Below are 20628 nucleotides of genomic sequence, written 5' to 3' on the forward strand. Positions count from 1 at the left end.
GGTGTCAAACATTTGTTTATTTTTTTCGAGATACTTAGCAAAGCTCTGTGCTGAACTTTGATATTATTAGTTTCACAATGATTTGTAAATATTTTCTTTAAACTATTTTGGAAAATTATTATCCCACCCGTTTTTTATCATTTCCAGACTATGCAGCAAATGATGCTCCTTTAAAATAGATCTGTCGTAAAAATTCCCCAGTTATTCTAAGGTGACGAAATTAGTATTGGTTAGATGTGAATACGCGTGAATTCGCTGCTACATCTTGCGGCGGAAGATCTGGTGAAACAAGCCATCGCTGGGCTCATTTTAAAGTCATCAACGTTGTCCACCCAAAAACCTACTTTACAGCAGCGCGCGTAAGGCAGTCGATTTATATTACCAAACACGTTGAATAATGAATTGTGATGCGAATATACTGCGTTAATTATAAGAAATTTACCAACTTCAGATGATGTGATGACATTGTGCATAAATATAATGAGTTGCTCTCGGATGTGGTTTTTACGAATCAAAATTATGTTCTTGTAACCTATCGGCCAAGGACGTATTGCGAATAAGTCTTATTTTTAATTTTCTACAATTCGTCGTAGGTCCCGATGTGTATTAAAAAACAACATATTCCGTAAAACAAATGGTACTATGAATATATACTAGCCAAGAATTGGTTCGTGACACGTTAATTATGGATAAACTGGAAATATCAAATCAGTTCGAAAACTATTTCGCCTACTCATTAAAAAATATTATAAACACACTGTACTTAAATACGCAAAACTCGTACGTAATAAAAAAACAAAGGTGGCTAACTGAACTGTATATCAGACCTCCAGCTTCAGCCAACCCAAATCAGAGAGGCACTGTGAAATATGGTCATACTTCCTAAGATTGTAACTAAAACGAATACAAGCATTCTGAAGTCGTTGGAATCTATCCTTATGTCGATTAAGTATAGCTGGCCAATAGACGATACAGCAATAAGCGACATAGGATAAAACTAACATATCACAGAATGTAAATTTAACTTCTTTACTCAGAAAATGTTTATGAATATACAATGTCCTCAACTTATGGAAGGATTTTTTGTAACACCGAGCCGCAAGTCACTGTCGATCCATAATCCTAACCTTTACACCCGCCTGAAGAAGGAGAGATAATCTTATCATTTAACGTAATCTTAAAAGATGCTTTTTTTACAATATCTTCATTTTTGTTTTCAAATAATAACACCTGAGTTTTGTTAGTAATCAATAAGTGGTTGTGCGCCGCAGATACCTCCGGAATTATTTTTAGATCTAAATTTATTTTAGTAGCGGCATTTAAAGCTTCACTAGTAAAAAAAGGTAAATATAACTGAGTATGATCGGCGTATTGATGAGATTTACAAAATTTAAGAAAAGTAGAGAAGTCAGCTATAAAAACTGAGAACAGAATAGGTCCGAGAATACTCCCCTGGGGCACACCCCTCTCCAAAGCAATGGCATCTGAATGAGTATTCCCTATAACTACCCTTTGGTATCTCTGACCAAGAACATTTTTAGCTAGGAGAAGGAAATGATCCAAGGTGTCGAACTTTGCTATAGTCCAATAAATCATCAGTATTATGAAGCAAGGCAGAAGTAGAGGTCGAAAATCGGATTGAGTGCCTGGGAGAATTTTGTTATCGCAGACGAACTGACGATGTTGTTTAGCTGCAGTTTTTTCAATAAACTTTGAGATGGTTGGCAACAGACTGATTGGTCTAAAATCGTTAATGCTACTGAACACTCTTTCTTTGGAACGGGTATAACTTCAGCTTACTTCCAAGAGTCCGAAAAATCCCCGGTCAGCAAGGTCAACAAGGAAAGTGTTATGATAGACAAATACGCAGTAGTCAAAAGAATCATTTTTATATCAATATTGTCTGAACCATGAGCGTTAGTTTTAATACTAATCAAAGTTTTATTAACATCTTCAGGGTAAACTTTAGCAAAACGAAATGAATTAGGACCAAATTGTTTATTAATATAATTTGCTGACACAAAACCCCGGATTAAAACCACCAACAGCTCCAAATGAAGTAAAAGCAACACTAAAACTATTAGGTTGGTCAAAAAGTCTCCTCAAGGTACAGCAGAAAATTTTAGGACCAGCCTTAAATATATTTGCCAAATATGCCCTTTTCACGGCTCTCACACAGGAATTCGTAAAATTTCGTAATTCTCTATACTCGTTTAAAGCAACATCTGACTTAAGACGTTTGTGTCTTAAACGTGATCTATGTTTATGTTTTATTATAAGTTTAATGTTTTCCGTAAGCCAAGGGGCTGGGGGTCCCTTAATTCTAACTGTTTTTAGTGGAGCATGAATATCAAATAAATAATTCGTATAATTCGTAAGAAAGTGGGCCCTGTAACTAGTTGATGCATGCCAAAGTTGGTGAGAATATTTGAAAATCGAAAATAATCGGGAGTATTAGTTTTTAACAAATCAATATTGGAGATCTATAAACGAGTCCTAGACACCACGTTTTCCCTTCGATCCTAATAGGCAACCATAAATGTTCTAAACTGTGATTATTAATATATTCCGATATCTCTATAGTTCTAACTTTAAAATGACTGACATAATAAAAAGCTATCCCTCCACCACGTGTTTCACGGTATTGTATATTAAAATACTTACTTCTTCCAAAATACCTACTTTCTGGGGCAACGTATGCTATACTAAATTAAAAAGGGATCGGCGAATATCCAGAAAATAGCCCTACTAAATTGGTCTTGGTAAAATGGTCTTCGTACTTTGGAAAACGCCATATAACCAACTATTAAAAATATTTTTACATCAGGCGTTCTGCATGTGAAGTCTTTGCCATGAGTGCTTTTTCATATATTTGTCACAGATACTCACTTCTTTTATTGGCCGGTGATCTTGTTTAATTATCTACTTCAGAAAGTCCAGCGGAAACTAACTATTTTGGAGCACTACAATAACCTAAATTGTGTTGCTATTAATGTAAGCAAAACTAAAACCGTTAAATTAAAAGCGGCCTTATCAAAGTTAATAATCGTCCTGATGAATTACTTGGGCTCTACAGAGCTCAGCATATGCCAGCTTTGAATCTGAATTCGGCACGTATCCTCACCTGTAGAATATTTGTTATTTCCATTGAATACTTCTCACTGTTTCGTTTTTGTTTTTTCTATAATTTAATTTAATTTTGTATATATTATATGTATTGTATGTATTAAGAAATTAAAGAAATAATTTAAATCTTTCCTGCCAACAAATGCTTTTTATTACCTCTCTGAATATAAATACCATATGAAGAATGAATAAAAATAAAAACGCTTGTATTCTGTGACATACTTTGACTTTTTGTTGTAATGTTTATAATTTAAAAAAAGCATTGATATATTTTCTGACGAATTTTTCTTTGTTATATTTGTATCACCTGTCCTAAGATTTTGTTTCAAGTTGGATATCCAGTTCATTTCCAAATATATTTCCATATAACAATTGAACAGCGTTCCGTTTCAGTATGGCAGTGAAGAAAAAAGTGAAGGCTGCGATTTGAAAAAGGCTGAAAGCGAATCAAGCAATTTGGCCGACAAAGTGGCTTTTAATGCCGACGCGGCCTGCAGAGACAAGAAGAACGAAAAATCTTCTCCTTTGAGGGCCAACAAGGAACGAAAGTTGAAAAACACGTTTGGATGGACTAGGATAGATGTGATAACGATGCTGATATGTTGCGTGTTTTTGGCTTCCTTCTGCTTCTCCATATATGTTGAAGCGCTTCAGACTCTGACCCACATTGACCATCAAGACGAAATGCATCATCCCATATCCGTTTTGTTTCTTGGTGAGTACCAAAACTAGTGGAACGAAACAGAAATTTTGTCGGATATTGGGCAATATTTCACTTGAAACTATATTCATGGGGTTTTACAGAAATAGTATTCCTTTTTTTTAAATGTATTATTTTCTAAGGAAAAACATAGAAAAGGAAAATACTAAGGATTATCAGCTGTGTACAGACATAACCTAAATATTAGTTTGACAATGAACAACAAACACTTAGCATCTTATAAAAAGACAGAACAAATTTATTAACTTAATAAATCTTCGATAATTGAACAGTGTCCATACAAAATTGTTTTATTTTTTTACATTGCTTATATGCTGAGGGCATCAGGCAAATCTGATATATCTGAAACTTGAAAGAGAGTTCAGCAATATCACGTTTCGAAGATAGCAATTCAAAGGATATTTAAAACATCTTCAATGCTAACATACCTAAACGTTTTCCTGGCATGGTTCAATTTGTAAAAAAACTTTTTTTACTTATTTTCGAAAACAGTTCATTTGACTCTTCTATAAAGACGACAAAATGCAATTTTATTTTCTAAAAATCAGTTTTGAAGAGACGCTTAAGATTTGTTTTTGAAACTACAATATTCCCACGTTCCCAAACAATAATACGTCAAACTTCCAACATTTTCCGCGTAGGTGACACTAATTCCTCCTTTCATGAAACACTGTCATGCACTAGACCGATGATCTTAAAAAAGTAATTTTCTCCTTATTATTTAATCCACTGTGAAATAATTTATTATCTATTATTGTAATGATTTTCAATTTTTCATCAAGTTTGGCGTGCAGCTAGCCAATTCAATTTAGAAACTTAATTTTTCAAAGAAACTTCCACAGGCTACTGTAATACTTTTTACAAAACTTCTGGATTCCTCCTACGTCGGTTTTTGATGAGTCGAAATTGCTGACGTTTCGCCAATCATCCTGTTGGCTTCTTCAGAGCTTGACTGATTGGCGAAAAGTCAGCAATTTATACTCAGCAAAAACTGACGCAGGAGGAATCCAGAAGTTTTGTAAAAAAAAATAGAAACTTTTTAAAGTGACTTTCTTTCTGGCAGACCAGAATGCCATACGGATATTAAAATATTTTATATTAATTAATATAATAGTGTATAAATATGTATACATTTTTTTGGAATCTGGCATATATTTAATCAGAATTATGCTATTGAATATGATATTCTACAGTAATATTTTTTCGCTATTCCTTGACTATGATAAATTGGAAAAAACTGCATTTATACTTTCGTTTTTTGAGTACCACTTAAGTATTATTATATATTAAGTATTGTATTACTTATATCAAAATATCCCTACTAGCTAAATTTTCATGTTTGTAAGCATTCCTATGTTGATTTACTCCTACATTAGTCTATATATGGTATTGAAGACATTTCTGTTGATATATCTGTTTTACTTGTAGAGTTCTTATGTGTTGCATAGTACAAATTTAAGGAATGGTCCTGATCCGAAGCCGGCATCCATATTTTTTTCGCGATTTTCGACTGTTTTTTGACTTTTGACTTTAGATTTGGCACATATATTCAGCTTTGCCCCATGAAAATGCGGGGGCCGGGGGGTCGGGAAGTATTCTAAAAAAATTAAAAATCGCGTGTGCAAGGTTCTACAAAAAACATCATTTTTCAAAAACCGTTTACGAGACCAAAAGAATCAGACCAGAAGACACAGAAGATACGGCTCCATAAACTTTTATTCTTGACAATTTTTCAAGAATATACAGGGTGCAACGCAAATTCAAAAAAACTGAAAAATGAGTCCTATTATTGAAAATTTGTTATAACTGAAAAGCTGTGAATCAGATCTCACTTTCTTTTATATTTCGATATAGCCCGTATAGATAGCAAAAACTTTTGTATTTAAAGCTTTCACCTGTTGTACAGAGTGTTCCCGATATTACGTGCTAAATGAGAAATGTGTTAAATGTCCTAAATTTGCAGATATTAACTTCAAGTTTAGCAGAGAAGTAAATGTCCGTGTCCACAGTTAAACGTTAGAAATTGGGTGCAATCAAATTTTTAGAAGTATTTTTTAAAAAAATATATTTTTTTTTGGTAATTTTAGTTTCCAGAAAAATATGTTTTCTTCCATAATCGTTCACCCGATCGGCAAAATTCTTTAGCCAGCAGGCGCGGAAGATCCACGGCAGTAACATTTACTTTAGGCATTTTTTCGATTATATACAGTGTTTTCAAATTATAGGCAAAAATCTAAAAGACCTGGAAAATTGTTTTTTTACAGAGTAAATTATTAGCCGCAAATCAAAAATCGTAAAAAATATGGCTAATAAGTTCAAACAGTGTCATAGGCCGCATCAAGAATTTTTGTATTTGCGGTTTTCGTCTATCACATACGCTGCTCGGGATATTTGAAAAAATCCATATTGAAATCGTTATTTCAGGGGCTGTCAAGACGCGATGACGCATGATGCATGCTTTCAGAAGAATCTTATTTTCTCGAAAACCGCTTACTATTTTCAAAAAATTCTTGGACCAGGAAACGTGGAGGATCCCGGGCTATAATCTCTACTTCGAACATTGAATCATGTGCAGGGTGTGTCGTTTAGAGTTAAAAAATCTAAAAGATCCGTTTTTCTGGGTAAACTATTGGCGATAAAGATGGGATAATTTTATTTCAACAGTATCGTAAACTGTGTCGAGAGATTTTCATTTTTCGTCAATTATACAGGGCGCGAGATATATGAAAAAATATCATTCGACAATCTAAATAAGGTAGAAAAGTAGAAAAAAATCTTTCAAATGTCCGGAGTCTCAAACTCAAAAAGCAATCTCAAAAAATATGTCAACTGTAATCAAAAAGCTCCTATTGTGTGATCTCTATCAGAATCAGAAAAGATGGTTATCTCACTCTAATACCGAAAGTGTGTTTTTAGGAACCTTCTATTTTATTTTTGTTAATACTTGCATCTTCGTGAGTTGTACAACCACTTGCCATCTTATGTTTATGTAGTATACAGCTTCTTCTAGTGCGAATCCTCTATGGATGTTCGCTATCGCATAAGTCCTTTGTTTCCAGTCCACCGTCTTAGTCTTGGTTACTAAATTGCTAAATAAAATGCATTTGTAATTAACTGGAATAACTTGTTCAGGAATCTGTGCACTCAATTCGAATAGTTGTCCCGTATTCGGTTAGCTGTTAACAATAGTGGTTTGCGGTCAGTGGGTTTTGAACATACGCTGCGAAGAAGAATCTGATTTCTAGTCAGATGCCTTAGCCGATGGGCCAAGACATTCATAATATAGGGGCATCATATTCTCACATATCCAAAGTGTTTTATGGTTTTAACATGTTCAACACTGGCATTTCTTTTTGTATTGTTTCCATGCCATGTTATATATCATCAACCAGGATCGATGTTGTTTCTTTTGTTACCATACGACTTCAAAATCTTATAACTGTTTTTAGAAAATAAAGGCAAGGTAGTTGTGATTACAGGGTTCTCCTTTGTCTAGCTAATTTTTCGATACTTTCCAGGTGCTACGGGTTTTCTTCTCAACGGAGCTTGCTACCTCTTAATAGGCGGTTACACGTTTCACCAAGGAAGTTTTCTATATGTGACGGAAAGCGGCGACGTAATCTTGAACAAAGTGGTAGTAAACGAATCGGTGCAAAGGGGTCAACGGAGACTGTCCAGGACGCGGAATATCTATTCCAGCCCTCCCAGAAATAGGCAGGGCTTATGGGAAATGGCCAGAGATATTGCCGGTAAGTACTCTTGATACTTTTTACATAACTTCTGGATTCCACCTTCCTCGGTTTTTGCTGAGTCGAACTAGCTTTTTTTTTCGACATTCATTCTGTTGGCTTCTTCAGAGCTTGACTGAAACTGGCTCGCATATTACTCTTTACCTGCTTTTATATTGTTTGAGGGAGGCCGAGCTAAATGAGGAGCATAAACACCGTCTCAGGTGACTGATTCCCATATTGGTGACAGATAAAGATCTGAGTCGCCTTTAAGATTATTAGGTTGTTTATAGATTTCTATAGACACTCTGATTTTTCGTTGGTAGAGGAATTGATTAGATGCAAGAATTTTAGTTTCATCGAATAAAATTTTATATCCGGTTTCGTGATTGTGTTCGGCAACAGCTGATGAGTTTATTTGTCTTAGTCTTAAATATTTTTCGTCCGGTCTCTCAAATGTATTCTTTGCCGCATATACATGGAATGCTGTCAACTCCTGGCATCTCAAATATCATTTTGTCTTCGACGGACCGAAGATATTGAGAAATTTTCTATTCTACCTCGAAACTAACTAGAATATCTTGTGTATCTAATGCATTGCTTTTTAATTGTTCAATGAAGTGAAAGGAATTAAGGATGAATCCCTCTTTACCAAAGTTCCTATTCCTGAAACTCTCAACCTCATTTCAGATATATTAAAATCCGAAAATCTAACCAAATCTTCTCATCATAATCGAAAAATGCTTGTCGGGAGCATATTTTCCTTATAATGGGCCATGAAAAAACGTCGGGAACAGATATGGGTTCTTCGCTATCACCAGTCATCGCAAATATATTTATGGAAGTCATTGTGAAGAAAGCTCTCGACACCCTTCATCTAAAGCCAAAATTTTGGAAACGCTACGTCGATAATACTTTTGTTATTTGGTCTCATGGTCAGACATTTATACTCTATACACCATAACATACGTTTTACCATTGAGTGGCAAACCAATAATAACTTTAAATTCTTAGATGCTCTTATTAATAGAAAATCAGACCTAACATTGGATTATTATTTTTACAGAAACTTACGCATACAGACTTTAATGCACGGTCACATTACCATCCGGCCAAAAAAATCATCAGTTATCAACTCTCTTGTTTACAGAGCCGTAAAACTCTTTCAGCCCCCCAGAATTAAAACACATTACTTCTGCTTTTCTCTCTAATAATTTTCACACACAGATATTAAGCGTTCCATCAAAAAATACACTTCACCACAACCTTCCAATAGCAATGAGGCCAAAAGCAATCCCACACTTGCCACTGTGGTCCTTCCTTACATTCAAAACATCACTGACCACATATCAAAAGTTCTAAAGAAGTATAACGTCAAAACCAGATTTGTCACTTGTCCAAAAATCTCTCAGTTGCAATTGAGATGCCAGCAGTTTACCGCATTCTATGCATATGCGGCAAAGAATAGATCGGAGAGACCGGACGAAAAATATAAACTAAGCTCAAAGAACAGGAAACAGCCTTAAGACCAAGACAAATAAACTCATCAGCAGTTGCCGAACATCACGGAACCGAACATAAAACTTTATTCGTTAAAACTAAATTTCTTGCATGTAATCAATTCTTCAACCAACGAAAAATCCGAGAGTTTATAGAAATCTATGAACAACTTAAAAATCCTAACCTCGACAGTCATCCGAGACGGTGTTTATGCCCCTCATTTAGCTCCACCCCCCTCAAACAATATATAAGCAGGTATGGTCTGTTCATAGATATAAGAAAGTGACCAATTGCTTTTGAATGGGATTATCCAAGGGTGGTCATTAACATACAATGCAACAAGATTATTACCTAAAGTTTCGGAATTTAACTTCAGGTAAAATTGTTGTCCGTAATAGAAAATAATTTTATGCCTACCTGTGTTTAATATTCTTTGATTTGGTATAATACTTAGTTTAAGTTTATTAGTAATCATTCTTATTTCGTGTGTAATACAGCGTGTGTTGAATCGTGTGCGAATTATGCAAAATATGTGCGAGTCTAGTGTATCTCAAGAGATGCCCCGCCCAAATGTAGAAAACACTATTCTATTGAGACTAAGTTATAAACATTATTTATTTGGTTCTCATTGAACGCGGTGCCAGCATCTTTAGAAGAAACGGCCACATTGACGAAAATTCCAACATCAACTATATGGAAAATTGTAAATAATCCCATTTCAGCGTTGAAAAAATGAAGCGATGCTGACCTTTTCTCGAGTGTAGATGGAAGTCTTCAAGATATAATACGGCGTAAAATTTACCAGTTATACGAGGAACAAAGATGAAACCGGTGTTAAATGTGGCAGAACTACCTTATGGAAGTGTATTCAACACATGAGTTTTAGATTTTAAAAAAATGATAAAAGGCAAGTTTTAATGGAATCTTTTACAATTCGGAAATGGCGACTGGAATATCTAGAAAAAATTAGGATTTACAGAGAACAATAAAGGCCAATTATTTACTTGGATGACACTTATGATACCCCGGTTGCGTGATAAGTGTAAAACTGATAAGTGTAAAACAAACGCGCCATCAAAAAGAGGTAAAAGAATAAGTATTAGGCATGCTGGCTCTAAAGTTGGTTGGATTCCAAATGGACTTTCTCTGTCTGCGAAAAATATTAAAGATTCTTCTCTGGATTACCATGAAGACAACACCGCTGATTTATTTGAAAGTTGGTTTAAAAACAAACTATTTCCAAGCATTCCTCCTAATAGCGTCAATGTCCCTTTTTTCTTATAGAATCCGAAGTTTTTAACATCCCTCCACAAAGCTGGGCAAATTCTGTTAAACATATAAACAAATAATAATTAGAACATTCGATGATAGCGATAAATCATGTGAATAATTTTAAGTAATTTAAGTAGGTAATAAAAATAATTTGTAATTTTATTTTAGATCTTTCCTAACAAAACCCCAAATAATTAAATTCTAAGCAAAGTACGGACCTGTTCGGCCATATTTCCTTCTTACAGCTTCCCAGGGTCTTTCCTTAATTCGTATCAGTTAGTCACTTTCTTATATCTATGAACAGACTTTACAGAGTAAAATGCGAGCCAGTTTCAGTCAAGCTCTGAAGAAGCCAACAGGATCATTGACGAAAAGTCAGCATGTTCGACTCCAGAAGTTTTGTAAAAAGTATTTGAAAAATTAAGTACTCTTGATGATGACGGAGTCATCGGTTGCAATCATTTAAACCTTTGTAGGATGCTTTTTTGTCATGGTGGGATCTGTGGCTGTCATTTTCACGGACAAGGAAATTGCGAAGTATATCGATCCCGCTCTGTCCTTACTATCCGCTACCGCCATCATGGTCTTGAGCGTTCCATACAGTGAGTTGGACCGAGTGATTATTTCGATTTATTGATTTTCTGTTTCAAGTTAAGGAAAGCTGCCTGATACTCCTCCAAACGATGCCCGATACGATAAATATCGACTTCCTGAAAGCGGAACTCGTGACCCATTTTCCGGACATCATAAACGTGCATGACTTTCACGTGTGGCAGCTCACCGCTTCGAAAGTGATTTCGACCGTGCACATCATCTTCGAGAATCCCAAGGTGTACAAGAGCAAAATGGAGGAGATCAAAGAGTTTTTCCTGGAGAGCGGCGTGACCCAAGTGACGATTCAACCGGAATTTTTCAGCAAAAGCGCGAGCGTCGAGAGCTTACATTCGGGGAAAGTCCCGCCCAAATGTTTGGTCGCGTGTTCCGGCGAACTTTGTAGGGAAAATCACTGCTGCCCTTCGAATCAGGTAAGGTCCGTTGTGGAAGTATTCGAAGATACATTGGCTGCAATAAAACTAGTATCTTTCGTCGTATTTTGTTCTGCACATATTTAATAACTTACACGATATACGCGCATAGAAGCATATTTCTGAGATCCCTAACATATAAATCCAGTATAAACATTTGCAACAACAAAATAAATAAGAACTAAAATTTTCACGAAATTATATATTTTGACATGACAATTGTTTCCACAACATCGTGTCTTTATCAAGTGTAATATTTACAAACTACCTCTACTACATATACTGAAAAATTATCATAAAACCTTAATTAATGTTATTGTGAGAATTTAAGTCAATAAAGGAGAAGTATTTAAATCTAATTGATGGTTAAGCAATACATTTGAATGTCTCATTTTGTTAATCTCCATGGCTTCCAATAAATTTAATTTTCAACTTTTTTTGCTGTATGTAAAATATCAAAATTGTCGTCAAAAATGTGTTTTTCTGTGTTTAAGGGTGTAGCATAATTAGAATCTAGACTATTGTTTTTAAACGCTCTTTTATGTTCGTTAATGCGTTTCTTGAAGGATCTACCCGTTTGTCCAATATAAATTTTAGGACAAGATCCGCATTTCAACCTGTAGACACTTGATTTTTGAGATTTTAGACATTTCGTTTTATTGTTTTTTAAAAATTTTCCTATTGTGTTGTTAGTTCTAAAAGCTATTTTTAAACCACATTTTGACAAATGTTTTCAAACTTTTTCACTAGGTTCTCCTATGTATGTAATTGTTTTAAATTGTTGGTGTTCTCTATTAGGTTTCGGATAAATAGAGTTTACTGTTGTCTGGATTTGTTTTTTATTTATAATTTTATCTATAATGGACGGATTGTAACCGTTGTTCAATGCAATTTGTTTAATGATATTAAGTTCTTTGCTGTAATTTTCTGTTGAGATTGGCGTATTAAGAATTCTGTGCATAAAAGAGTGAAATGCAGCCATTTTGTGTGCATAAGGGTGATTTGAGCTGTTATGTATACCTATGTCCGTGTGTGAAGGTTTATAATAAATGGAAAAATCTTATTTGTTTTGCATTTTCGTAATAGTTAAGTCTAAAAAATTAATAGAGTTATCCTGTTCAACCTAAATATTGAATTTTATACGATTATGTAATGAGTAAAAAGAATTCAATTGTCTGTCCGTTCCAACAAAGCAAGCAAAAACATCATCCACGTATCTATACCACCATAGCAAACTTTTACTTAAAGGATGTTCTAGTATGACATTTTCCAAATTATCCATAAAAATCTCGGCTAACATAGGACTAAGTGGGTTTCCCATAATCAAACCTTCCTTAAAGACGTAAATCTGTCCATTAAATTCAAAATAATTTTGGTCTAAAGATAGTATTGGTATAGTATTGGGGTTGGAGTTGTTGGAGCTGTTACATAAGACACGCCTGCATATCTTGTTTATGCAATTTAACTAAACAATATAATATCGGCGGTTGTGGATTCATAATTGTTAAGGTTTTATGGTCATTTTTCGGTATATATAATAGCAGGCAGTTTGTAAATATTACATTAGATAAAGACACGATTTTGTCGAAACAATTGTCATGTCAAAATGCCTGGAAATCTGAACTTTTAGTTCTTATTTATTTTGATAAATAAATTTTCATCAAGTAAAAGCCATCTCAGTTCAATATTTGCAACAATTGTGTCATTAATTATGACCTGGAAATTAAAAGAACCTACTCCGATATCTTGTCGTTTTATAAAATTTTGCAAAATATACAGTGTGTCCCACTTAAGACCTGTACACCCTAGTAAAATCTAAATATGATTAGAGACTATTAGATATTCGCTAAACAGACTTTACAACGCTATACAGTGAAGTTGCGATTTAGTGAACTCATTTTGGCAAAGCAATTTTACTATTTTGTTCACACTTGCGGGGTTTGAGATTAAGGACACAATCAAAGAAATAATACATATATATTCCGCAAAAAGTAACAAACAACACAAGCACTATTATATTTGAATGCACACTAAAGGTTTATGGAAACACTAAAATGACGTTAGTTTAGGCTATTAAATTTTTTTTTTAGGTTGATTTCTACAATTTTTTGTCTTCAATCTTGTAACATAATCAAGATATTATGTTATATTCTACTACTTCACCATTTTCTTCAGCCCGGTGCATAAGGTCATTAATAGATCGCAGAGCTTCCCTTGTCTTCTGAATTTGACATACAATTGTCATTGTCATCTTTTTCCGAATCAGAATCAGTTGTTATTTCATTCTCCAAAGTTTGCTGGTTCATCTTTATTCCATTCGTTAATGTTGTTTAGTTCACATTCAACCTGTAATATACAAAATTCAAAATTAACGTTAACGTATAATACAGTCGAACCTCTGTAACTGGAATCTCTCTAGAACATTAACAATAATTGATGAAAAAACGAAGACTTTAAAAAACTAGAGAATGGTATCCAGAATGGTTAAAATATAATTAGCCAACATTTCTCTGTAACAATTGGTCTTAACATATTCCAGGCCAAATTTGAAACTGCATCGATTAAAGTGTATGTGTCCAACATTGCCCTTAGGTCAGAGCTAACCAAACCAAACCAACTAACCAAAATATTTCTGTTTTGGTTCGAACTTTAATTGAACTGAGGTGGCTTTTACTTCATGAAAATCGATTTAACAAAATAAATAAGAACTAAAAGTTCAGATTTTCAGAAATTATATATATTCACATGACAATTGCTTCGACAAGACAGTCTCTTTATCAAATGTAATATTTACAAACTATCTGCTACTATATATACCGCAAAATGACAATAAAACATTAATTAATGTTGCTATGAAAAGTTAAGTTTATTAATGGACAGGTATTTAAATCTAATTAATCGTTAAGCAATACATTTGAATGTCTGATTTTGTTAATCTCCATGGCTTCCAATAAATTTAATTTTCTACTTTTTGTGGCAAACACGATCCTACCGATTTATATCAGACAAGTCAAGGACGTAATTACAAGTATTTTTTTAACAATTATGAATCCACAACTGCCGAAATTATATTTTATAGTTAAATTATATAAACAACATATGCCCATTAAACCAGTCGTGTCTTATGGGACGGCTCCAGCAGTTAAACTCTCAACAAAATTAGTAAATATTTTAAAGTTCCGCCCAGATTTTAAACCAATATTTTCAATAAAAAATTCTTTTGAATTAATCAACAAAATTAAAAATATCAAAATCCCTTCTAACGCAACACTATTGCCTTTTGATGCACAAAATTTATTTTCCAGTATTCCACTTATGGATGTGATACATTTAGTAGATTCCACCCTCACTCGGAAACAGGTTAATTCATTGGTGAAACAAGATTTTTTAGTTTGCTTAATAGTATCTTCAGACTAAAATTGTTTTGAATTCAATGTACAGATTTACTTCTCTAAGGAAGGTTTGATCATGGGAAACCCTCTTAGTCCTTTGATAGCCGAAATTTTTATGGATATTTGGAAAATATCACGTAGAAGTTTTCTAGGGTGTTATTGATAGGTGGATGATGTTTTTGCTTGCTTTGTTACATATTATTATATAATCGTATAAAATTCACTATCTAGATTGAACAGGATAACTCTATTATTTTTTTAGACTTAACTATTACGAAAACGCAAAAGAAATTAGATTTTTCCATTTACCATAAACCTTCACACACGGACACAGTCATATATAACAGCTCAAATCACCCTTATACACACAAAATGGGTATTTCACTTTTTTACACACAGACTTCTTAATACGCCACTCTCAATAGAAAATTACAACAAAGAACTTAATATCATTAAACAAATTGCACTGAACAACGGTTACAATCCGTCCATTATCGATAAAATTAAAAATAAAAAATAAATCCAGAAAACAGTAAACTCTATTTATCCGAAACCTAATACAAGAACAAGAACAATTTAAAACAATTACATACATAGGAGAACCCAGTGAAAAAATTTCAAAACATTTGTCAAAATGTGGTTTAAAAATAGCTTTCAGACTTAACAACATAATAGGAAAATTTTTAAAAAACAATAAAACGAAATGTCCAAAATTTCAATAATCAGGTGTCTAGAGGTTAAAATGCGGATCTTGTCCTAAAATTTATATTGGACAAACAGGTGGATCCTTCAAGAAACGCATTAACGAACATAAAGGAGAAACAAGCTTAGGCACCGACTATAAAAAGGACGTAGCTAATTATTAATGTTCACAAACTTAAATTGCTCGTTCATAGAAATAGATGGCTTCAAGTATGGCGACAGTAAACACTTACACTGTGCAGAGCCTTTAAGGGTGAAAGCGGCTTCTATGCATTTTTTTTTGTGTAAAATAAAGGCTTGCTCTTTTCACCGGTGATAAACTAAATAAAGATGTCGTTGTATGACGTAACTCCTTAATTACTCTGACTGCACTTCATTAATGCGCATGACGAAGACAATAAAAACAATATCCGTCGCCACCCGTCTCTAAATGAAATTTGCCTCACAAAATCGATACATTCCAGTAAAATGTATTCGTACGGTAACATTTTCTGAAAATACGGTTTCCCCGTAGGAATTGGACAAACTGATATCCGGATCGAAGGAGGTTCTCCCAATTCCGGAGAAAGCGACCCCCACGTTAAAGTCGGTTAAGATTTTACAAGACGAGTTGCCGTCTCTACGCAGTTCCATAAATAGCATTCACGCCAGGTCGAGTAGTAGCAGTAATAGTAAAAGTATCGACGATGATACCGTTAAAGAAGAACGCGGTTATAAATCCGACGATGTTACGGGGAGAAACGAGAATGTCGCCATTGGGCAACCTTGCCTCGAAGATTCGGAGACGGAACCCTTAAGGGACGATACTACCGATGGCAATGCGACCGAAGAAATCGATACTAAGATGTAGAGCGTCGTCTGGATCGATAGTTGCGCAAGGCTGTGTATTTTTTTTCTTAACGTTTGGCGAAGAGCTGATATTAATATCGAACTAGTACAGTTCCAAATTGTTCGACTAATAATTTAGCAAATAATGTTTGATCTGTGATGTATTTAAGGATAATTTAAGCGGCCTTCATTTTAAGACAACATGTATTAATACAAGTGTAGATTTCGATAAGATTTTAAAGAATAAAAATGAAACTTTTTTAAGGTATTCGTTGTTTCGTTCCAGCGTCGTCACAAAACAAAATGAAACCTAAAAAGTTACATTTTGAACAACTGAGAAGGAAAATAGATTTGTGGTGTTTTGGGAGACATTTTATTGGCAACGTTTTTGTGCACATCTACATCGACGTCAGTGTTGGCAAGTTCTAAAAAGAACCAGAATGTAACCTTTAAAATCAACTTCCTTTTATTATTTTTGGACACGAACCAGACAAGAAACCCATTTTTAATAAAAATACCACAGAAAATACGGATTCGTAAACTAAACTACTTGCGGTCGTACCGTACCGGACTCGCTCGAGTCTCGTCGGCTTCTCCTCCGTCTCGTCGTCCGCCATCTTTTCAGCCTTGTTTTCATGTAAGTAAAGCTTTATGGTAGTATATAAATAGTATATAAATATAGTTGTTGTGTAGTCTACCAACATCATGCCTTGTTTTTTTATTATTTGCCTGGGTCAATGAGATAGCACGATCAGCCAGCGGCGGCAGTTGTGAGTTTGTAAAACAAGCTCTGAGCCCGCTGATTTCAAATGAACTCGCAATGAAATTTAATTGGTTGGGCAAGAAGAAAAAGGAGAGATTTTCAAAATTAAAATTGGCCAAATTAATATTTGGTAAGTAATATAAGTATATTGTGTAATATATGTAATATAAATAAAATATAAGAAATATAATTTAATGAAATATATATTATGGCGATTGCTTGTTTAGTTTTTAAGGAGTGATTGCTGGACCGAGTTAAAATAAAACTGACTTTTTTGTAACCTATATAACTATATTATACGTTTTATATTACATATGTTTTTTGATTCTAGACTTCTTTTCGTATCTTATTGCTTTGTTTTTGAAAACAAAAATAAAATCCACTGTCTCTTCATCGTTTTTGAGCAGTTAAATGTAAGCATACAAAACTAAACTAATTTTTTATTTAAGAAAGCATTGTTAGAGAAAATCCCCCAGAACAAAATTATATTTTTAATTATATAGTGTAGTTAGTATATTTTTTTCTTAAAATTGATGGAATAATCAAATATTAATTTTAGGAATCACCCTGCATAAAGTACAATTTGAAAACACTTTTCCTATTTTTTAAGGCTGTTTTCATGGTTATAGCAGGTATCATCACGAGCAAAAAAAAAACTAGCAAAATTTTTAGATTGCCAAAAAATATTGCATTAAAATAGGTTTTTACTGTCAAACTGGAAAGTCATATTTGTTCTAGTTTTCTTTGCACGCGATAGTACCTACTCTCATAAAAGAGATCTTACCGATGAGAATTTAATGAGATTTTTATTTAATGAAATGAAATACATAAATGTATATATAGTCTCGTTCTATTTTTATGTACACATATATAAAATATGCCTTTCTCAAAACTAAAATATTTTCAGATGCGGATGAGAAGGCAAACACATCACAAATATCAAAAGAATGTGAAAATTCCATTGCTGCTTGGCTGTAAAGAGCTACTTTCATGAAAGAATGACAGACCACCTGTCAAATATTAGTTATTCTTTTAGAGTTTAGTTCAAGATATAGTATATTACTCTATATTTAAGATACTTTAGGTTAAGTTGTTCTGTATTTTTGCTATATTATATACCTAAAATTTTTTCATATGTACAATAGAAAAAACTGTGTATAAAATTTATTTTTTTAATGGTATCAATCGGCAGTTCTTCACTTTTACCATCAAAAGCAAAATTAAAGATGGGAAAGGTGGGAAAAAAAATCTGTATTTCAAATATCGCCTGCTATTGTAGTGATGACTTCACCAACCATACCCAATAGGTTAATCCCATCACACGCGAGTACCAAATACTGGCATTCCAATTTCACTGTAGTATTTTTCATAGGTTGTTGGAAATAACCTAATAAGTAAGGTCCACTGGTATATCTATATAAGACCCTATATCCTCATAGTCGGATATACTAACGACGTATCAACTAGTATAACTGGATATCCTTAGTATGTCCTAACGAACATCCTATGGATATACGTATCTGATATAGTGTGAATGTTCCAATTAGTAACATCGTATATCCTTGAGGCGTCTAAAGGATGTCCCTTAGCTCAAACACTATATCCCTAGGATTTACGCTATGACCCGTCAGATATTCCGAGGACATTTTACGGAAGTCCTTGTGCTATTTTGGACATTGCACACGGGGCAATTTGTTTTTTTTTTTGGAAAATGCAAAACTAGTACTTTCTAAAACAATTCTTCTCTGTTTCTTTCTTAAAACCAGAAATTTAATTTTGAAATAAGCTGGTTAGTGGTCAGTACCAGTTAAGGTCCGAAATGAAACTCCGACAATTTAAATTTAAATTTTTCGCAGGTCATGTCAAATAAATTATTTTATTGGCTGTTGAAAATGGCCGCCATCAACGTCTTGATAATATTTTAATTAATTTGTCTTATTTCGGTACGTAATTCTAAATTTTAAATCATCTAAATTTTGTGGTTTTTCCTTATACGTTTTTGATTTTAAATGTATTAAAAATCCAGTGAAGTAACATCTGGATATTGCAGGCCATTCTACTGGTCTCCATCTACCAATACGCTCTCCGGGAAATGCCGTATTTTAAAATCATCCTGTTGAAACCTGTCTATATCAGGCTGATTTGGATATGGGAAAGAAAACGATACAGTAGGAATTTCGCTATTGCGAAGAAAAAAATCAAATATCGGGTTCCAGTAAGATTTTGATAGAAGAAATAAGGTCCGATAATTTGATTATTCAAAATCACTGGCCAAATATTTATTTTTTGTGGATTGTTTGTATGATTTTCTTACCGTGCCATTTAAACAAAATATGTCTTCATCGGCAGGCAGTTTCTGACCATGAAAAACTGTAGTGTGTTGTCGGGATCAATTTCATTGGGCTCCTATAGTAATGTAATCCTGTACGGACTACATTTCTTTAAATACACGCAAAGATCTTCGTTGGCTAACAACTTGCAATAAAATGTTAAATCTTAATCTGTCTCTATACATTTTGTCTTGGATATTTTGCGTTAACCAAATCAAAACTTCTCGAATTCTCGTTTTGTAGTTTTGTGAAAATTAAAATTTTTACAAACAACCTCACTGCCATCTATCCGCCCATGGATGAATTAGCCATAGGCCAGAACCCCTCATGGAAGTGGCCCGCTATAGTGAGCCACAGGATAACAAATTAAAGTAACAAGACCAGAAGATGGCCGCTTTTTGATATTTGTACCCGTTTTATTTGAATAGTAAATTGTTAATAGGTTTGCTTCGGTGCTTAATTACGCTCCCGGATTTAACAGTTGTATTAAAGTGCCAATGCTCTGAGTTTCATTTAAATTTACCATATTCAGTTCTCTATCGTGTGTCAAAGTATATATTGCGTTGTTTCAGAAAAAAATGTTAAATACACGAGTTATATTTGAGACTAAAAGAAACAATTGAAAATTGTTTTTGAAACATACATGGTGGTCCATAAATATTTAAGAAACCAAACTTATATTTTTCAAATGGAACACTCTGTATTATGTGTTATTAATAAACACTCACTTTTAAACTCAATCGTCAAATGTGCCGCACGGTTAATAAAATTGAAAGGGCATTAATGGATGTAATTAATGGAAGTACAATACAGGATATTTCATTTGATTTTTTTACGAAAATCAATATTTTGGCTCACCCTGTACAAACCATTCGAACTAACCTTAAGACAAGTATAGGATAAATAACTGTACCACTTTATAAAATTGTTGTTGTTCATAAACATATCAACAATTTTGACATTAGCATTGCGCTAAAATTAATCGCTTTTAATAATATTTAAAAAATTATAAACCAAAGTAAAAATATATAACAAAGTAACTGATATCCGTGGCTAACGAAGTTTAAAAGTGTTCAGCCGTGTTAGAGTGTCACTTTAGGAAGTCAGCTTTCAATTGCATAGAATGCTGATATGCGAAAATGTACCCAAAGACCGATTGTATGTATACAACACGTTGATAAACTCCTTAGACACTCTTTTGTCAAACAGTAATTGGTCAAATTTTTTTTACTACTAAAAAC

The 20628-nt window shown here is 33.6% G+C and overlaps 1 protein-coding gene across 3 annotated transcripts in view; it reads left to right on the forward strand.

The window, feature by feature from the left end:
- The window catches only part of LOC132704621 (uncharacterized), a 44587-nt gene extending 28006 nt beyond the window's left edge, over positions 1-16581 (forward strand). For all 3 annotated transcript variants that reach the window (XM_060674737.1, XM_060674736.1, XM_060674738.1), the window contains 5 exons: positions 3520-3841; positions 7366-7596; positions 10824-10949; positions 10999-11372; positions 15981-16581. In XM_060674737.1, the coding sequence (XP_060530720.1) occupies positions 3520-3841; positions 7366-7596; positions 10824-10949; positions 10999-11372; positions 15981-16316 (1389 nt within the window). In that variant the 3' untranslated portion in view covers positions 16317-16581. The remainder of the gene's footprint in view (positions 1-3519; positions 3842-7365; positions 7597-10823; positions 10950-10998; positions 11373-15980) is intronic.
- The last annotated feature ends 4047 nt before the right edge of the window (positions 16582-20628 follow it).

The sequence above is a fragment of the Cylas formicarius genome, unplaced genomic scaffold (genome assembly GCF_029955315.1).
Source record: "Cylas formicarius isolate icCylForm1 unplaced genomic scaffold, icCylForm1.1 PGA_scaffold_7__23_contigs__length_41026272, whole genome shotgun sequence".
Lineage (NCBI taxonomy): Eukaryota > Metazoa > Arthropoda > Insecta > Coleoptera > Brentidae > Cylas > Cylas formicarius.